Source organism: Ornithodoros turicata, chromosome 1 (assembly GCF_037126465.1).
Source record: "Ornithodoros turicata isolate Travis chromosome 1, ASM3712646v1, whole genome shotgun sequence".
NCBI lineage: Eukaryota > Metazoa > Arthropoda > Arachnida > Ixodida > Argasidae > Ornithodoros > Ornithodoros turicata.
Genome location: NC_088201.1, coordinates 198246217 through 198261181, shown reverse-complemented (window position 1 = coordinate 198261181; position 14965 = coordinate 198246217). Strand labels below are relative to the sequence as shown.

At 45.7% G+C, this 14965-nt stretch overlaps 1 protein-coding gene across 9 annotated transcripts in view; it reads left to right on the top strand.

Annotated features, from left to right (window-relative positions):
- LOC135378930 (caspase-7-like) overlaps positions 1-14965 on the top strand; it is a 271342-nt gene that overhangs the window by 66392 nt on the left and 189985 nt on the right. For all 9 annotated transcript variants that reach the window (XM_064612108.1, XM_064612111.1, XM_064612110.1 and 6 more), the window contains one exon: positions 2940-2999. In XM_064612108.1, coding sequence (XP_064468178.1) covers positions 2981-2999 — 19 coding nt within the window. In that variant the 5' untranslated portion in view covers positions 2940-2980. The remainder of the gene's footprint in view (positions 1-2939; positions 3000-14965) is intronic.

The window sequence follows — 14965 nt, the reverse complement described above, 5'->3', positions numbered from 1 at the left end:
AATAGTGAAAATGGAACAATCGCTTGCTCTTGTGGATTTGCAAAATTCTATAGGGCGATGTCAGAAGTAGGTGACAGTGCCGCTCAGAGCGATCGCTGGTTGGTCTAAACGCCAAATGACGCAGTGTTTTTCGAGGAGGAGCTTTTGGAGGCCGTTTCGCCAATATCAGCCTGCCGAAAGTTCCTAGCAACGATCCACTCAAATTAGGACATCTCTCAAAGCGTTCGTGCAAGCCACTTGCTGCTGCAACCCATAAATTCCTCAGTTGAGGAGCGAAATGCTTAAGGAAGGCAAGCATTGAGGACCGTACCGAGGATTGTTTCGTGCAAGCGGGCCCTGCACCGAAAGCTTCTTCTTGTATGTGGTGAACGTGCCCAGACTCGAAAAGCTTCTGTCCTTTTGCAATGTTGCTGGCACGGACGTGCTATTCAATGTCACGAACATTCTCAAAGCCGCAACAAAGAACGACAGATATCATTTCGCTGCTACTACTTCGCTACGCGACGCACTTAATCATGACATGCTTCATTTTTAGACGCTAAAGGTAGCAACGCCAAGATTTCCCCGAGTGGGCACAAAATGCTGAATACAGTGGAAAGGGAAAGCTGAAACAGGAAAGCGCATTTCGCCTCTTCATGGGTGTTTCATTTGTCATTCATTCATTCATTCATTTATTCATTAATGTGTCATTTCATTTCATTTATTTCACCTTAAATGCCCTTGCGGGCTACTAGCCCAAGCCTTGTTGTGTTCTTTGCTAGCGTTGACGATATTATTTTAGTTCCGCGCACACTCTTCCTGTGCTGTCCAAGGGGGTCGACGCAACACTTGCATGCCATTTTTATTGTGTACCTTAGCACGAAAAGCGCATGCTGGTTCTTGCAAACGGCAGTGATTGAGGAAGAGGCGCGCTTTCCTCGGGCAGAAATAAGGTACTGATGCTCTTTACTTAGTTCAGTGAACTTTGTTGGAGGGGAACTGCACTCATCGCTGCATCCATTGGGACCAAAAGAAGAAATTGGACTGTCACTAACATTCACTGACGTAGATGGATGCTCCATGGCCACTTTCACAACACAGTGCGCCGGACGGGGCACATGCACATTGAAATTTCGACGAGTTGAAGTCAATGTCGTTTATGTCACCCGAGTTACTGAGGCTGACTCCATGGACGAAGACAGTGGCGACTGACATGCAGCCAAGGTTGTTTCCTTTCACATATACCCTACCGCAGTGTCTAACCTATAGCATTAGGCCTCCTGTAGCGGCGTCAAGCGGAAACCTCGCAGTCAGTAATCAACTGAGTGTTGACTGATTTAGCCATGATATTTTTTATTACTCCCTGCACTGTATCGAAACATCCACAGAGACATCCGCCGGAGACGTCACCAGCAAAGCGCCTAATTGAATTACCCCTTCCCGGCTTTATTACAGGAAGACAATTCCCGAGTCGCGTTAAGAATTTCTACCCACACGCTCAGACAATCTCAAGATCTGCGCGTCTCGGAAAAAAAAAGAAGAAAAAAACAAGCGCCGGTAGCGTTTGAAGCTGACGAGGGCGGGCGCGCGGAGCGTGCACCCGCTTGCATCTGGGACAGAGATTTGAAAAATTGATACAAAAAATAAACAAGTGCCCCTGAGATTTTTTTTATATTTGAAGTGAACAGGCTGAGCTTCATTTTAGCGTTGACGGCATGCCTGTATCACGATGACAACTTCACCTTTTATTCCTTCGGATATTGGTAATTTTCGAAAATTTGCATATTGCCCGCCATATTTTGCAGTCTTCTCCTTTAACTGAAGGAATGAAATTTTTTCTACACATTAATCATGTCCACATCTATCAGGACGTCACATTTCATACTTGTGCGTGCTTCCAGTGAACGGGGAAAAATGCCAAACATGCGACAAAAACGCAACAGTTACAGCCTGTGGCGCGCCTTAAATCCACGTTGTCATCCGAATCTTTTCACTTAGAACTAAGGGGCAGTGCTTCCTGATTTGGAAGTGACAAATAAATAGCTTTAGCCGTTCCCTGCGGAGACGCCATTCAACGCACCCTACTTTTTGGCCCTCCCGCAGACTTTGACGCCGCCTCGCGTGAAAGCCGCGTGGAATTCGGATGAAATATTTTTCTGACATGCATAATTCACTGATACAAAGTAGTGAAAAAAAAGTCAAAGTCTGTGGGGGTCGGGCCACGATTTTGGGACGGTGTGTGTGTGTGTGTGTACCAGTAGTTCCATCTCAAATCGAAAAATCCAGTACACTTGATGTCTTGAATGAAGGGGGAAAAATATATGTGTTGAAGCCATCGGTGGGTTAGGAGAAATAACCGCTTTCGAATTATCTGCACTGTGCGGTTCGGGAAATAGGAGAGGAGAAAAAAGAACTGCTTCTTAGAGGACGATGTCGTTGCGCGCAGGTTTGAGCCTTCCTACAAGGCTATTTCTCGTGGAATTGTGGTAATTTATTGATCTGGCTTTAGACCACATAGGGCACAATAGGCTCTGTCGACACAGCACTGCCAATTCAGGAGCCCATTGTGCCCTAGGTGGTCTAAAGCCAGATCAAAATATTACTACAATGCGACAATAGTTAGCCTTGTAGGGAGCGCTGAAACAAGCGCGCGACGTTTTTGCCCCTTTCCTATTTCTCGAACCGCGCAGCCCCCCTACGGCGTCAGCCGTGCGTTGTCCACCTCAGTGAAGCCGGCAACGGTGAGCCCTTTCGCCATCACCACCACCACCATCCACCGAAGAGCGCAGCGTAGATAATTCCGAAAGCGTTTATTTCTCCTAACTCACCGATGGCTTCAACGTATTTTTTTTTCCCGTACATTCGATACATCAAGCGTACCGGATTGTTCGATTTTAGATCGAACTAGCATATGCTCGTGAGGGATGAGCATGCCTTGTGTGATTTCTTCTTTCTGCCAGGTACAAGGGGATACAGTCTGATCAGTTGTGGAACGATCGACATGGAGGACAAGCAAAGTGGTGAGTGTTGCACATCACTTAAAATCAAAGCAGAAGACATCCTTGTGTTCCTTCTTTGTATATCCCCAATCCAACGAAGCAATCTCACCAATGTGCGGGGCGACTGCAAGAAGCTGTACAGGCACAGCTTCTTTGCGTACATAGCTTGTCAGATGGGTCAAAGTCGCCATCTTGTCATGTATTTCAGCCCATTCCCCGCGTAAAACAACGGGGATCGCCATCTTGTGGGACAGTTGTTGCCAACATCGCAAAATCTGCCACCTAGATTTGTACTGAAGTAGAAATTATCTGCAAACGATGTGCACCGAGCATGCTATTTCTGAAAATAGCCACTTCAATCCGTATCCAATCCAGCGGGAGTTATGGCTGCCGTCGCTCCTCAATGGGCGTGTGAATGCGTTTACGGTATTTCCAATCACTGCGGACGTACGATCCTGTGCGTACGATCAGTTGCGTCTGTGGACTGTGATGTTCGTTAAATATTGTGATGCTCACCAGCCAGCTGAGGCTGCTTTGAGTGATGTAGAAGAAGGTGTCCAGCGTAACTCTACGACGCATCTCTCTACGACGACATTGTGCGAAGAAGTGACTACATTTGTACATCCATGCCAGTTGTCCTGCGTATGTTTGCTAAAACACTTCTTCGTTAGTGCGCAGATTAGGTTTTGTGATTGCAAATGAACGGCAGTACATGAAGTAGGCAGCTTCGTTTTCGCTTTCGCAAGTGAAGAATGTTTTCTGTCACAAGTGCTCTGTGAAACAATGTTCTTCTGCAACGACCCCGAAAGCTATGTTGCGAAGGTTTGTCAATACAAATTGTTTCAAACTCTATTCGTAACTACAAATATTTTTGCGACTGAGTTGTGGAATAATAACACACAGTGTATGATAATGGTAGACTGGATGTATTCGCAAATATATATTTGGTAATCGGTTATATTTGATAAGGCAAGTTCCATAACCACTTCGAATCGCTCGCAAGTACTCCATGAATCAATTTCAACAACCACGTAACTTTTTTCTTAAAAGTCGGGTTTGGAAATGGAACCGCTTTCATGCACCTCTTTTTGCTACCGTATCGTTCACGTCATCCCCTTCCACACTCAAAGAAAGGGGCTTAAGAACTGTGTGTGTTTAGCTGTATCGTAAAAGACCTTTCCCACCGTCCAGTCTGATGACATTCATATTCAGACGTAGCATATACCTTTCAGTTCTCAACATATGCAAGCATATTGACGTAACATGAAAAATGATTGGTTGGTGATTCACATGAATTAACAGAAAGCCTGATTGACTAGATATAACATGAAAAACGGTTAAAACTTGGCCTGGTTGGTGACCACGGGAAGGAAGTTGCAGAATGCCGTATTGATATACTTATATATATATATAATATATATATTCACTACTCTATATCACGAATGTGTGATAACGTATATATCGAGGAATCATCAAGCTGCATAAACAGAGCGAGTGTTTTGGCTGGTTGATAAAGCACTGGGGTTTTTTCAATTGTTTTTAATTGAAAGGTGCATGAACACTCGTTTAAACTAATACCTCTAATAGACGGTCCATTGGGGGACTACTTATTAACATATGGATGTGACAATGAAAAAATGGCTAGGAAGCAAGCGAACTGGTGAAGATGATGCATAATGTAAAAAGCCCGAGACTAGGGAACACGAAGAGACAGTCAGTATAAGTACGACGTATCTGCTTCTTGCTTCGGTGTCTCGCTTGATGCTTGTGTGTACTCTTACACTGCTTTGTGGGTGTTCTTCGTGTCTCTTTCCTCTGACGCATGGGCGCCGCTGGGATTTTCTCCAGGGGGGGGGAGGGGGCAAACCGATGACGGCCGAGGTGACGGGGGGGGGGGGGGGTACGGGTGCCACGAGTGCAGGGCGGGAGCAGAGGTGTTCGGGCTGGTGCTCAAGGAAGGGGATATTCCTCTAGTTCTGGGTGTCGAATGCGCCCGCAAGCATATTGTTTTGGCTTAGCAACCCTATGCTTCGGAATTGTTATGTTTGCCGTTTCTGGGCAACGCAATCCCTTGTCCGTGCCAAGGCTATTGTACTAATTCTGGACTAATTACTACTAATTGGTAATCTGGTACTAATTGTACTAATACTGGATATTGCGTACTCAGGAAGATAAATATCCTCAGTCAGCATACTGTACAGATGCAGTACAGATGCACAGTACGCCATGCCACTCACCTGTAACTGCTCACATGAAAAGGCAGTCATATTAACGAGGAAGAGAAAGTTCGTTTACCCACCGCACCAAGCTAACCACGTAAAAAAAGAAAAGAAAGAAAATGTGACTGTGTTCAAAGGACCATGTTAGGGCAGGGCCACTTGCCTCTGCCATCTGACAATCAGCACAAGTTGCGCCGAGCGAACTTGCAGCACGTATATTTGCAAAAGTTGGGCTTACAGGGGGATGATGCCCAACAGGCGATCGACTTCTGGATCTTCATAAGTCTCTTACCTGCCTTGCTGTAGCTCGCGGGGTGTCTCGCCTGCCCTTCATAGGCAGGCTGGAGAACCCGCAGGCCCAAGGGTGGACCGAAGGAGCGCGTTAACGGTGCAGTAGGATTATTTCAGAACTAAGCCTAGTTTACAGCTTGAGCGATAGAAAGCGACGTCCGTGCATAGCGCGAGTAAGCAGAATTTGATTTGGTCTCGTACTGTTCTGATGTTAAACTGACAGTTCTGGTATATTTGTGGCTGCGTCTTCTCTTGTTATATAGTTACGTTTAAATTTGTTTGATAAGCGCTATAGAAACACGTACGTCACGGTTAGAAATAGTAGGCCGGGATCTACGCGCTGAGTAATTGACCCGGGCAGGACTTTATTCACTGGGCCATCGGGCTGGGCCCAATGAGAATATGACGGTCTCAGCCCGGGCCGTGCCATTCTTCGATGCGCTCGGGTCGGGCCCGGAAATGTCGGCCCATGCAGGGCCCTCTATTCTGCGGCCGAAGCTTTCGATAATATCGCCATGCATGGTAACAGGAACAGAATCGGCCAGTCAACGTGACCAAAAGCACAAATTATACACAACTCTCGGCAAACGAAACTTTACAAAGCGGCTACGAAGTCACCGCAAGAAGCTGTAGCAGCTGCGAGAGGAGCAGAGTACATCAGATTTCAGATGCGTGCGCAACAGAAGCTAGAACACTGCTGGGACTGTTATAATAGCACTGTTATGTGATTTTGAACTCTATATCTTGTATTATACGCTCCACAATGCTATTAATGCAACAAATACGTTTCCTAGCGAGACATATTAAAAAAACTCCATACGTCATATTCATTGGCAGATGATATCTTGTCATTACGGCTTATCCATTCATCATTTTGACGTGAAACTTCTCATTACACGCACCTCACAACTAGGGCATATAGCGAAACAGCGCGAACGTTCTGTTCTCCCTGCGTTGCATTGCGAGTGTATTCGAAATAATGAGGATTGAGTGCAGAATATGCCTGCTTCGAATAGCCTATGACACCCCCTTAGAGCCGCCGTTTAAAAGTTCAGATTCCACTTCGAACCACGAAAAAAGTTAGTGTTTAGGATTGTGGGAAATAATGAGACTTTCCGACTCCTTTTCCAGCGCTTCAAACTGGAGAGAAACGGCAAAAAATGAGCAGTCTCATAACTCACATCTAAAATTGATAAACCGACAAATATTCGACAACCGACCAATCGATATCAACCTACAGTCTATGTATATGTACAGTATATGTTAACAAAGACCATAGCATTCTTAAGACCTAAAAATTGTCTCAAGTTTGTGCCTTGTGAATTATTAGTCACCAATGGCCGTGTAAAAAATGGCCGCGCTCGTAAAAAAAAATAAAAAATATCATGGTTGATCTATCGGTGGATCCGACGCAAAAGCGTTAGCATTAAAACTTGAGAACTATTTGCGAACTCCTTCATAACGCTATACACTCAGTCACAAACGCACACAACCTTTCACACGACCCTACACAAAGCTAACTCAAGACAGCATTTGCAGCCGAACGAGCCTTTCGAGCTCACTCCGATTGAATTTGGCGCGCCGTCTCGCAGCCTTCTTTCGCCGCCGCTCGTTCGCGCAGCATTCACCCAAGGCGGACCCACGCAAGGATTTCTGAACCCGTCGACGTGGAATAGTTCACAGTAGAACAACAGTATATTGAGTGCACAGGCACACACATTCACAGATCCAGCATGACAGAGAACATGTTCATATCCCTTTGCTGTTTGCCTAGGCGTCTGGTTGACCCGTCACAAATGAACTTGTGCAGCTGTTATGCTGAAAGATTATGTTCCAACCACCCAGAGTGGCTTATCCATTCTACTGTATCCATGCAGGTGCTTTTCTGAAGCAGATATGAGTTGAGTGCTTATACCTGAGCAAGAAAGACCAGAATAGGGATCAGAAACGTGAAAACCAAAAATTCTACCGGCCTAAATCCTGTGTAAATGCCACAGGTGTAGTGCTATGCTATGCAAAGGGGTAGAGTGGAATAGGAACTGAATTACCCGTCATCGAGTGGGTGGCGGAAAAACACAGTATTGGTCCTTCTTGAATCGTTGTTGCACCAAGCGAGAGAAGCGGAGCTGCCTTCCACTTATCTATCACTGAATTGACTTGAAGAACTATCCAAGAGGCTCCGAGTTTGAAAGGGTCGGTATCGACAACATGTTAATGGAACCACAGTAAAACCCATCCAAGGCGGTACCAAGCATGGATGCTTTACTTGCGCCCCTGCTGCACCTACCATATTTCGAAACTTTACGGCGAGCTACTCCGCAGCGCCGACACGGCGCCACCCGCTTACGCGCGCCACGGAAAGTGTATAATTTCAAATCGACCAATGTGCGCACGCATACCGTGGGAGCGGCTGCAGGGGCCAATGGGCTGGTGAGAGTAGAGAACTCCCTCTTCAACTTAAAAATGTTGACGTTTCATGACGTTTGATAACGCGAAAAGCTCGCAGCGCCTCAGTTTAGTCCGCAAAGGAACTCACGAGTTTTATCCCCTTGCCCCCGCCGTGGCGGCGTCGCGCGTTGCATTCTCCACACAGCCTGTCCTTCCTTCTACACTCACCGCGCATGCGCGCCGCGCGGTGCGGACCCGCCGACCATGCCGCGATTGTTGGTTGGTGATGGCTGTAATATCAACGCATTAAAAGTAATCGACTTCGATTACTTTACATCACAAGTCAACCATTGTCTCCATCCGCTAATGCGTAAAGGAACAACACTCACGCACATGTATTTTATTTTTCGTATCACCTGCAGAGTTTAAACTGTCCTGCGCAGAGCAAATAGATTACACAGGGACCCTTTTCTTCACCGCCACACAAATTTTTCTTTCACAATACAGCCTTCCGCTTCCAACAAGAACGCGCAAGGGCGGTCTTGTGATATGGGTGATGTGGGCACGCTGAGGGGCATAAACATTGCAAGACCAAAAGTGCTCGTGCCATCTATCCTAAAAGCGATAAAACCCCGGTGCAGGGGACACAGAGAGACAAAACAGACGAAGCACTGACTGACAAACAACTTTAATGGCAGAGACACAGCTTAAATACACCAACTGCACACACCCGACCCCTAGTGGCAGCCAAGGCCATCATGCTGTATTCACAAAATTATCACAAAGTTATCACGCAAACAGGAGCATCAAGTAAACGACTCCCAGGAACCAGAATTCGAGTTAGTTATCAATGAACTGCTGAAATTGTATCCGTTACCAACACGGAAGGCACGCTAATGCAACTATCTCCAGCCTGTTTTATCAAAAAAGCTTCCTTATAGAGAAGAACACCTAACTTATTACTTTTAAACAACACTTTTGTTTTTTGAACAGCGCCTCGCACCCGGAACAGGTTCTTAAGTGTTCCGCCAGCTTACCATACCCCTTGCTCTGTGTTCCATCAGACATACATTAACATAACGTTTAGTTTGACCAATATACTGGCACCCACAAGACAAGGGAATTGAATAAACAACACAAACAGTGCAAGTCACAAAAGGATCTACGTGTTTTACATGACAACCCCCTCTTTTTGTCCGGTTAACCCTAGCAATCAAAGACCTGAGCCAATAACCCCTTTTGAAAACCACATCAGCACCATGCCTACAGGCTACCTTTTTTAGGCGATGGGCGGCCTGATGAACATACGGGATCACTCCAACCCCCCTCCAATCTCTCTGTTCACATCGCACGTGAGGATCACAAGGCTCCTTTACCAACCTTTTTACGACATCATTGATTATATTCCAAGGATATCCAGCGTCGTCAAGCCTAGTGACCTGCTCCATGCAGCTCGACCCCACCTTATGAACACACGACCTCACCAAAGCGTTTTTTATCAAAGATTTTGCAACTCCAGCTTTTACAGTTTTTGAGATATTGGACTCAAAAGGCGTTCAAGTTTTTTTTACATCGCTGGCAATATTCCCAACATACTCCAATCCCACGAGAAGAAATGCGAAGATCCAAGTACTGAATTTGACCATTTTCTTCCCTTTCCACAGTAAACTTTAAACCTAAACCCTCTCCAACAAACAAACCCTGTATACCCGATTCATTTCCTTACATACCCACACATACCAAAAAGTCATTAACATACCTAGTAATAAATTCAACCCCAAATCTCCCACCCCCCAAGCTCCCAGAAGCAGCCCTATCTACCTTAGCCAAAACCAAAAGTGCTGGAGCAATTTAGGTTACTGGGAGGCGTTTAGTTGGTGCTCCTGTTTGCGTGATAACTTTGTGATTACAGCATGATGGCATTGGCTGCCACTAGGAGTCGGGTGTGTGCAGTTGATGTATTTAAGCTGTGTCCAGGGGCGCCGTCAAGGGGGGGGGGGCAAGGGGGGCGCTTCGCTCCCCCCCCTGGCCCCAGGCTCCCTGGCCCATCTAACATGGTCATTTGAACACAATCACTTTTTCTTTCTTTTCTTTTTTTACGTGGTTAGCTTGGTGCGGTGCGTAACGAACCTTCTGTTCCTCGTTAATTAAATGACTGGCTTTTCATGTGAGCAGTTACGGGTGAGTGGCATGGCCTGCTGTACATTATGCTGACTAAGGATATTTATCTCCTATTGTATAATCGCTGACGGAAAGGGTAGCAGGAGTAGCGACAGCAAACGTAGTATGAAACAAAAAAATCAGGAGCTAGCCTTGGCTTGGCACGGACAAGTGATGACATTGCCGAAAAAAAGGTAAAACGTAAAAATTCCGAAGCATAGGGTTACTGAGCCAAAACTGAGCCAAGACAATATGGTTGCGGGCGCATTCGACATCCAGAGCTAGAAGAATACCCGAACACCTCCACTCCCGCCCTGCACTCGCGGCACCCATATCCCCCCCCCCCCCACGGGCCGAGGTAGGTTCCCCCCCCCCCCCCGGAGCAAATCCTAGCGGCGCCTATGGCTGTGTCTCTGCCATTAAAGTTGTTTGTCAGTCACTGCTTCGTCTGTTTTGTCTCTCTGCGTCACCTGCACCGGGGTTTTATCGCTTCTAGGATGTACCACGAAACAGCCCGGTTTTTATCGCTTTTAACCTACGTGCCATCTATTTCTGTTTTTTAGCCTTCTTCATCTAAAGACCAATGACAGGGGAGGCACAAGGCAATTGAGTGTGATTACTTTGATGAGAACAGGGCAGCAGGCATAACAGTGGTAAAGCCAATGGGGAAATGGAACTGTAACAATGTGTGATGGCGTGGAGGGGGGTGTCCCCTAAATCCACCATCAAGAATAAACGTTTAAGAATAAATCATTCAAGAATAATCCGCTTAAAAAATACACGGTTAAAATAAATCTCCTAAAATAAACCGCTTACTACCCCCGCTTGGAAATCACCGTTTAATAATCCACCATTAAAAATAAACTGTTTCAAAATCCCCTCACCATCTAGCACGGAGGCGGACTGATTGCAATTTGCGCCGGGTTAGATCATGTTATGTTAGGTTAGTTTAGTTTGGTTTCGGTTAGTTTGGGATAGTTTAGGCTAGTTTCGTCCTGTGAGGTTAGGTTAAGCCCCTTGCTTGCAGTTCACCTTGATTTGGGCCATCCCACATGACTCTAGCAACCGTAGGGTGGATTTGAGGGGATCCTGAAACGATTTATTTTTAACGATATATTCTTAACCGTGGATTCCTTAGCGTTTATATTTAAACGGGGATATTTCGGCGATTATTTTTGTGCGTTTTTTTAAGCGTATATTCTGGTAGATATATTTTGAACAGTGGGTACTTACGCGTTTATTTTTGAAAGATTATTTTTAATGGCTTCAAACGGGATACACTCGTAATAATAATACAAGAAGAATTACAGTAACACTATTATAATACTTTGCATTATAATACATTCCCACTCCTGATATATATTAAATAGACGAGTTTTATGTGTTAGCACTGCCCCTGCAACTGGGAAAGTGGTAGTTGCAAAGAAACATCATGGTGACGTACTTTTGCACGCCAATCAAAGCGCAGCGCGCAGTGGACTGGCTTCGCAGACAATTGTATCCGAGATCGTCTGCACCGCGCCTTCCAGGTGATCGCTCAGACGGTTCACATCTACCACGAGCACGCATCGTTGGTCCGTTAGAGTATGTCGTATCCTTGTTCCGGCGTAGATTGAATTCCGCCATGCTCTCAACATCGGGCATTCTCTTGCAGAGCATTTAGCGAAACTTCCAGTTACTCCCATTAAATTCTCTTGCCGTGGTCAGTGATCAATGAGAATTAATTCGCTACCACCGTTTTGGAATCGACGCGCACAAAGTCAACTGCTCTCGGCCCTCGAGGTGTTTGCGATGAGTATGCGAGATCCCGTCGGAATGTTGTTTCAAAACGTTGCTGTATCATACGAGAGTACTCAGCAGCAGCTTCGAATTCGTATTCCGATTTCCTTTGAGGACATCAGGTCACTCTATGTGATATGATGCCTACACACTATTGACTACGCAATTGTCTACATGCACGAGAAATTGGCCACTTTTAGCTACTTTCTCATTGCACGCTGCGGGCTTTTCAGGATTTCGACGTGGCCACCCTGACCATTGATGCCATGGTGTAAACAACAATTTACCGTACAATGCGGAGCAAAGCCTAGCACCCCTATACAGGTCGGAACAAAATACATAGGCTTCAAAATTCGTCACGCAATCTTCATCTACGAGCTCAAACACTGTAGCACGTATACGCAATAGGTGAAAGGCATACGACAGAAGTATTATTGAGTTTTATAACATGGGAGGGAATCAACGAAAATGATGATTTAAATCCAATCTTAGCAACGTGATGTTGCTGGCTTCAACGAAACAATATGATTGCCTTATCATGTTTTCGAAATTGTTACTGTGAGCTCCTTCCGATGAGCTAAAACTCTGAAAAGTTAATATTCCGGTCAGGGTTTTAGTACACACTGTTAACACATAACTTCACCACATAGCACGTTTCTAGTCAAGTCTCATGGCGTATGATATCATTCTGTGTCCTATTTGTTCAAAGCAGGAGGAGGTGCCTACCTGGGCCATACATAATGTGTCTCAGATAGGCGGCTCCTCTCATTTCCAAGAAATCAGGATACAACATGATCTAATTCCCGGTTCCCACTTCCGGCTATGGCCGTTGCTATGCGGTGAAGTTCAATTTTAACAGTGCAGGTTGTGTCTGTAAACTGGGAGTTTGAGAAAATCGTATGCGCCATTCGATTCCGACACCGCGTCGCTCTCAATGACGTGAGCCTTCGGATGGGGAAGAGGCGAACGGAGAACGCCAATAGTGTAAACAATGTAAGCACTGAGATAACCCGACGTGGGCGATGGAAGCGAGACACGCGCGCTACAGGCCATTCATTTGTTCTCATACGCCACGGACCCGCCACTTGCTCTTCGCTTTGGTTGGTTGGTCGATACCTTCCGCCATCGTCAGTCGTTCAAGGGGCAACCGCATGGACGGCGCCTGGGCACGGACTTCTGTCGTCTTCAATGTTGCGTTTCGGAATGCGCCTTAACTTCGGCAACGCGTTCCAGGTTGCAATCCCTGCGCGCCTTCCCAAACAGCGGAAGACGGTTGCAATTCCGGCAAATGACGCATGTTACGGCTTACATGCCAATGCCTGGACAAGAGTATGCTACATGAACAGTTCTTTGTGGCGGTATCGACATGGTCGCTTCGAATTTCCAAATGCCGCAGCAACTCTCATATATGTATTTCCCCGAGCATCAGACGTCGCCGGTTAGTAATCGTCAGATGTCAGGGGTGAAGCGTGGCACAGCTACTAACACGAACATTCCTACGGCGTTCGGTGATGTGTCCTCATAAGTTGTGCCGGTGCCTCCCGAATGCGTTTAGCGAACAATATGACGGATTACGGTCCCACATCCATCAAGGTATAACACGCATGGTTTACTGTGCTTTACTAACTCATTTTTGGTAAAGACGTCTTATTCGTGCTCTGTCATGGAAGGACACATACCTCCTGCTCCGATGCCTGAAATAATCGTGAAACTCATCATTGTCAATTGCAAGTGAACTCCCAGTTCCAACTTGACTACCCTTTGCCATATTGACGGAATTGAGTGCGTGCTGGTGCAGTTCCCAGGGGATGTCTGAAAGCGCCGTTAAATGGGGCATTGTCGTATATTAAAGGGAACTTTCCCATTAAGGGAAGCCTAAAAAAGTGTCTCGACCTGTCAATCAAACTTTAGCGTTTTTTCTCCACTGCTTCTTTTCATGGAGACCACCATGACTCCAGAATTTTCCCAAAAATGTCGCCGTAGCTTCGAACGGCGAAGTGAGAATTTTGTGACAACATTGTTTCATAAATCACATATATTTTTATCTGTAAGTTCATATGATCTTGTAGTTATCTTGTAATTTGTCTTCAAACTACGCTCCACCATCGACGTTTACGTGAAAAAACTGTGTTCTGTAAGGCCTAGTATAGACAAAAATCGGTAGCAAATATGACGAATAACCCTGCGTATGCCTAAAAGCTTGTATGGCATGGCAGAATTTTATCCGTATGCACATCATTTCCCGTTCATGATTGCTGTCATGTTTCATAATTAAAACACAACACCCGCTATACATGGTATTTCACTTAAGAGTGACCCTTACTTATTATAGAATGTACTTGAGATCAAAATTAGAAACTTCCTGCGTAATACCCCTGTGAAGGTTTTTGCCGCACGAGCAGGTGGTTTCCATCAGTGCAACTCATTAACTTGTCTAAGCAGTTTAATTGAAGCAAAAAATTCTCAAGGAAAGGTAACTTTTTTGCGCTAATTAGAAGGCCGATGGCCACAACACCCAATTTCAGTCACAATTACAGGATCTTTCACAATCTTTCCACAAAAATTCGACACCCGAAAACTTGCCATCTCTGCAAGCGCGCTTTCGGATTTCACGGCGCCGGGACTATCGTCTCTGCCCGAAGACACTAACACTGCGCATGGAAACAGCATGAGAAAACAGAAGAAAAAAGGGAAGGCGGGGACCGGATGAAATCACTTATTTTGCCTTCACAAGCTTATCTCTTCGCAGCCATGAGTAACTGATAATCAGTGAAGTCATAAAGCATGATCGACAAGAGCGAATTGCGATTACAAGCTCGTGGTGCGTAAGACCCAAGGCAGGGAGAGCATTTGTCTGCTGTCCCTGACTAGGGTTTTACTTCCCAGTCATAGAGCATACAGGGTTGGACCTGGCTTCAGGGTAATTTCGCTAGACGAGGCCCCTTGACGAGCAATGGTTTTTCGAGCTGTTTTTGCGTGTTATCGGGTGTCAAAATTTTATGGAAAGATCGTGAAAGACCCTGTAATTCTGACTGAAATTGGGTGTTGTGGCCAGAGCTTTCTAATGAGCGCAAAAAAAGTTACTTTTCCTTGAGAATAGCTTTAGTTTAATTAAGCTAATTAGACAAATTAATGAGATACATTGATGGA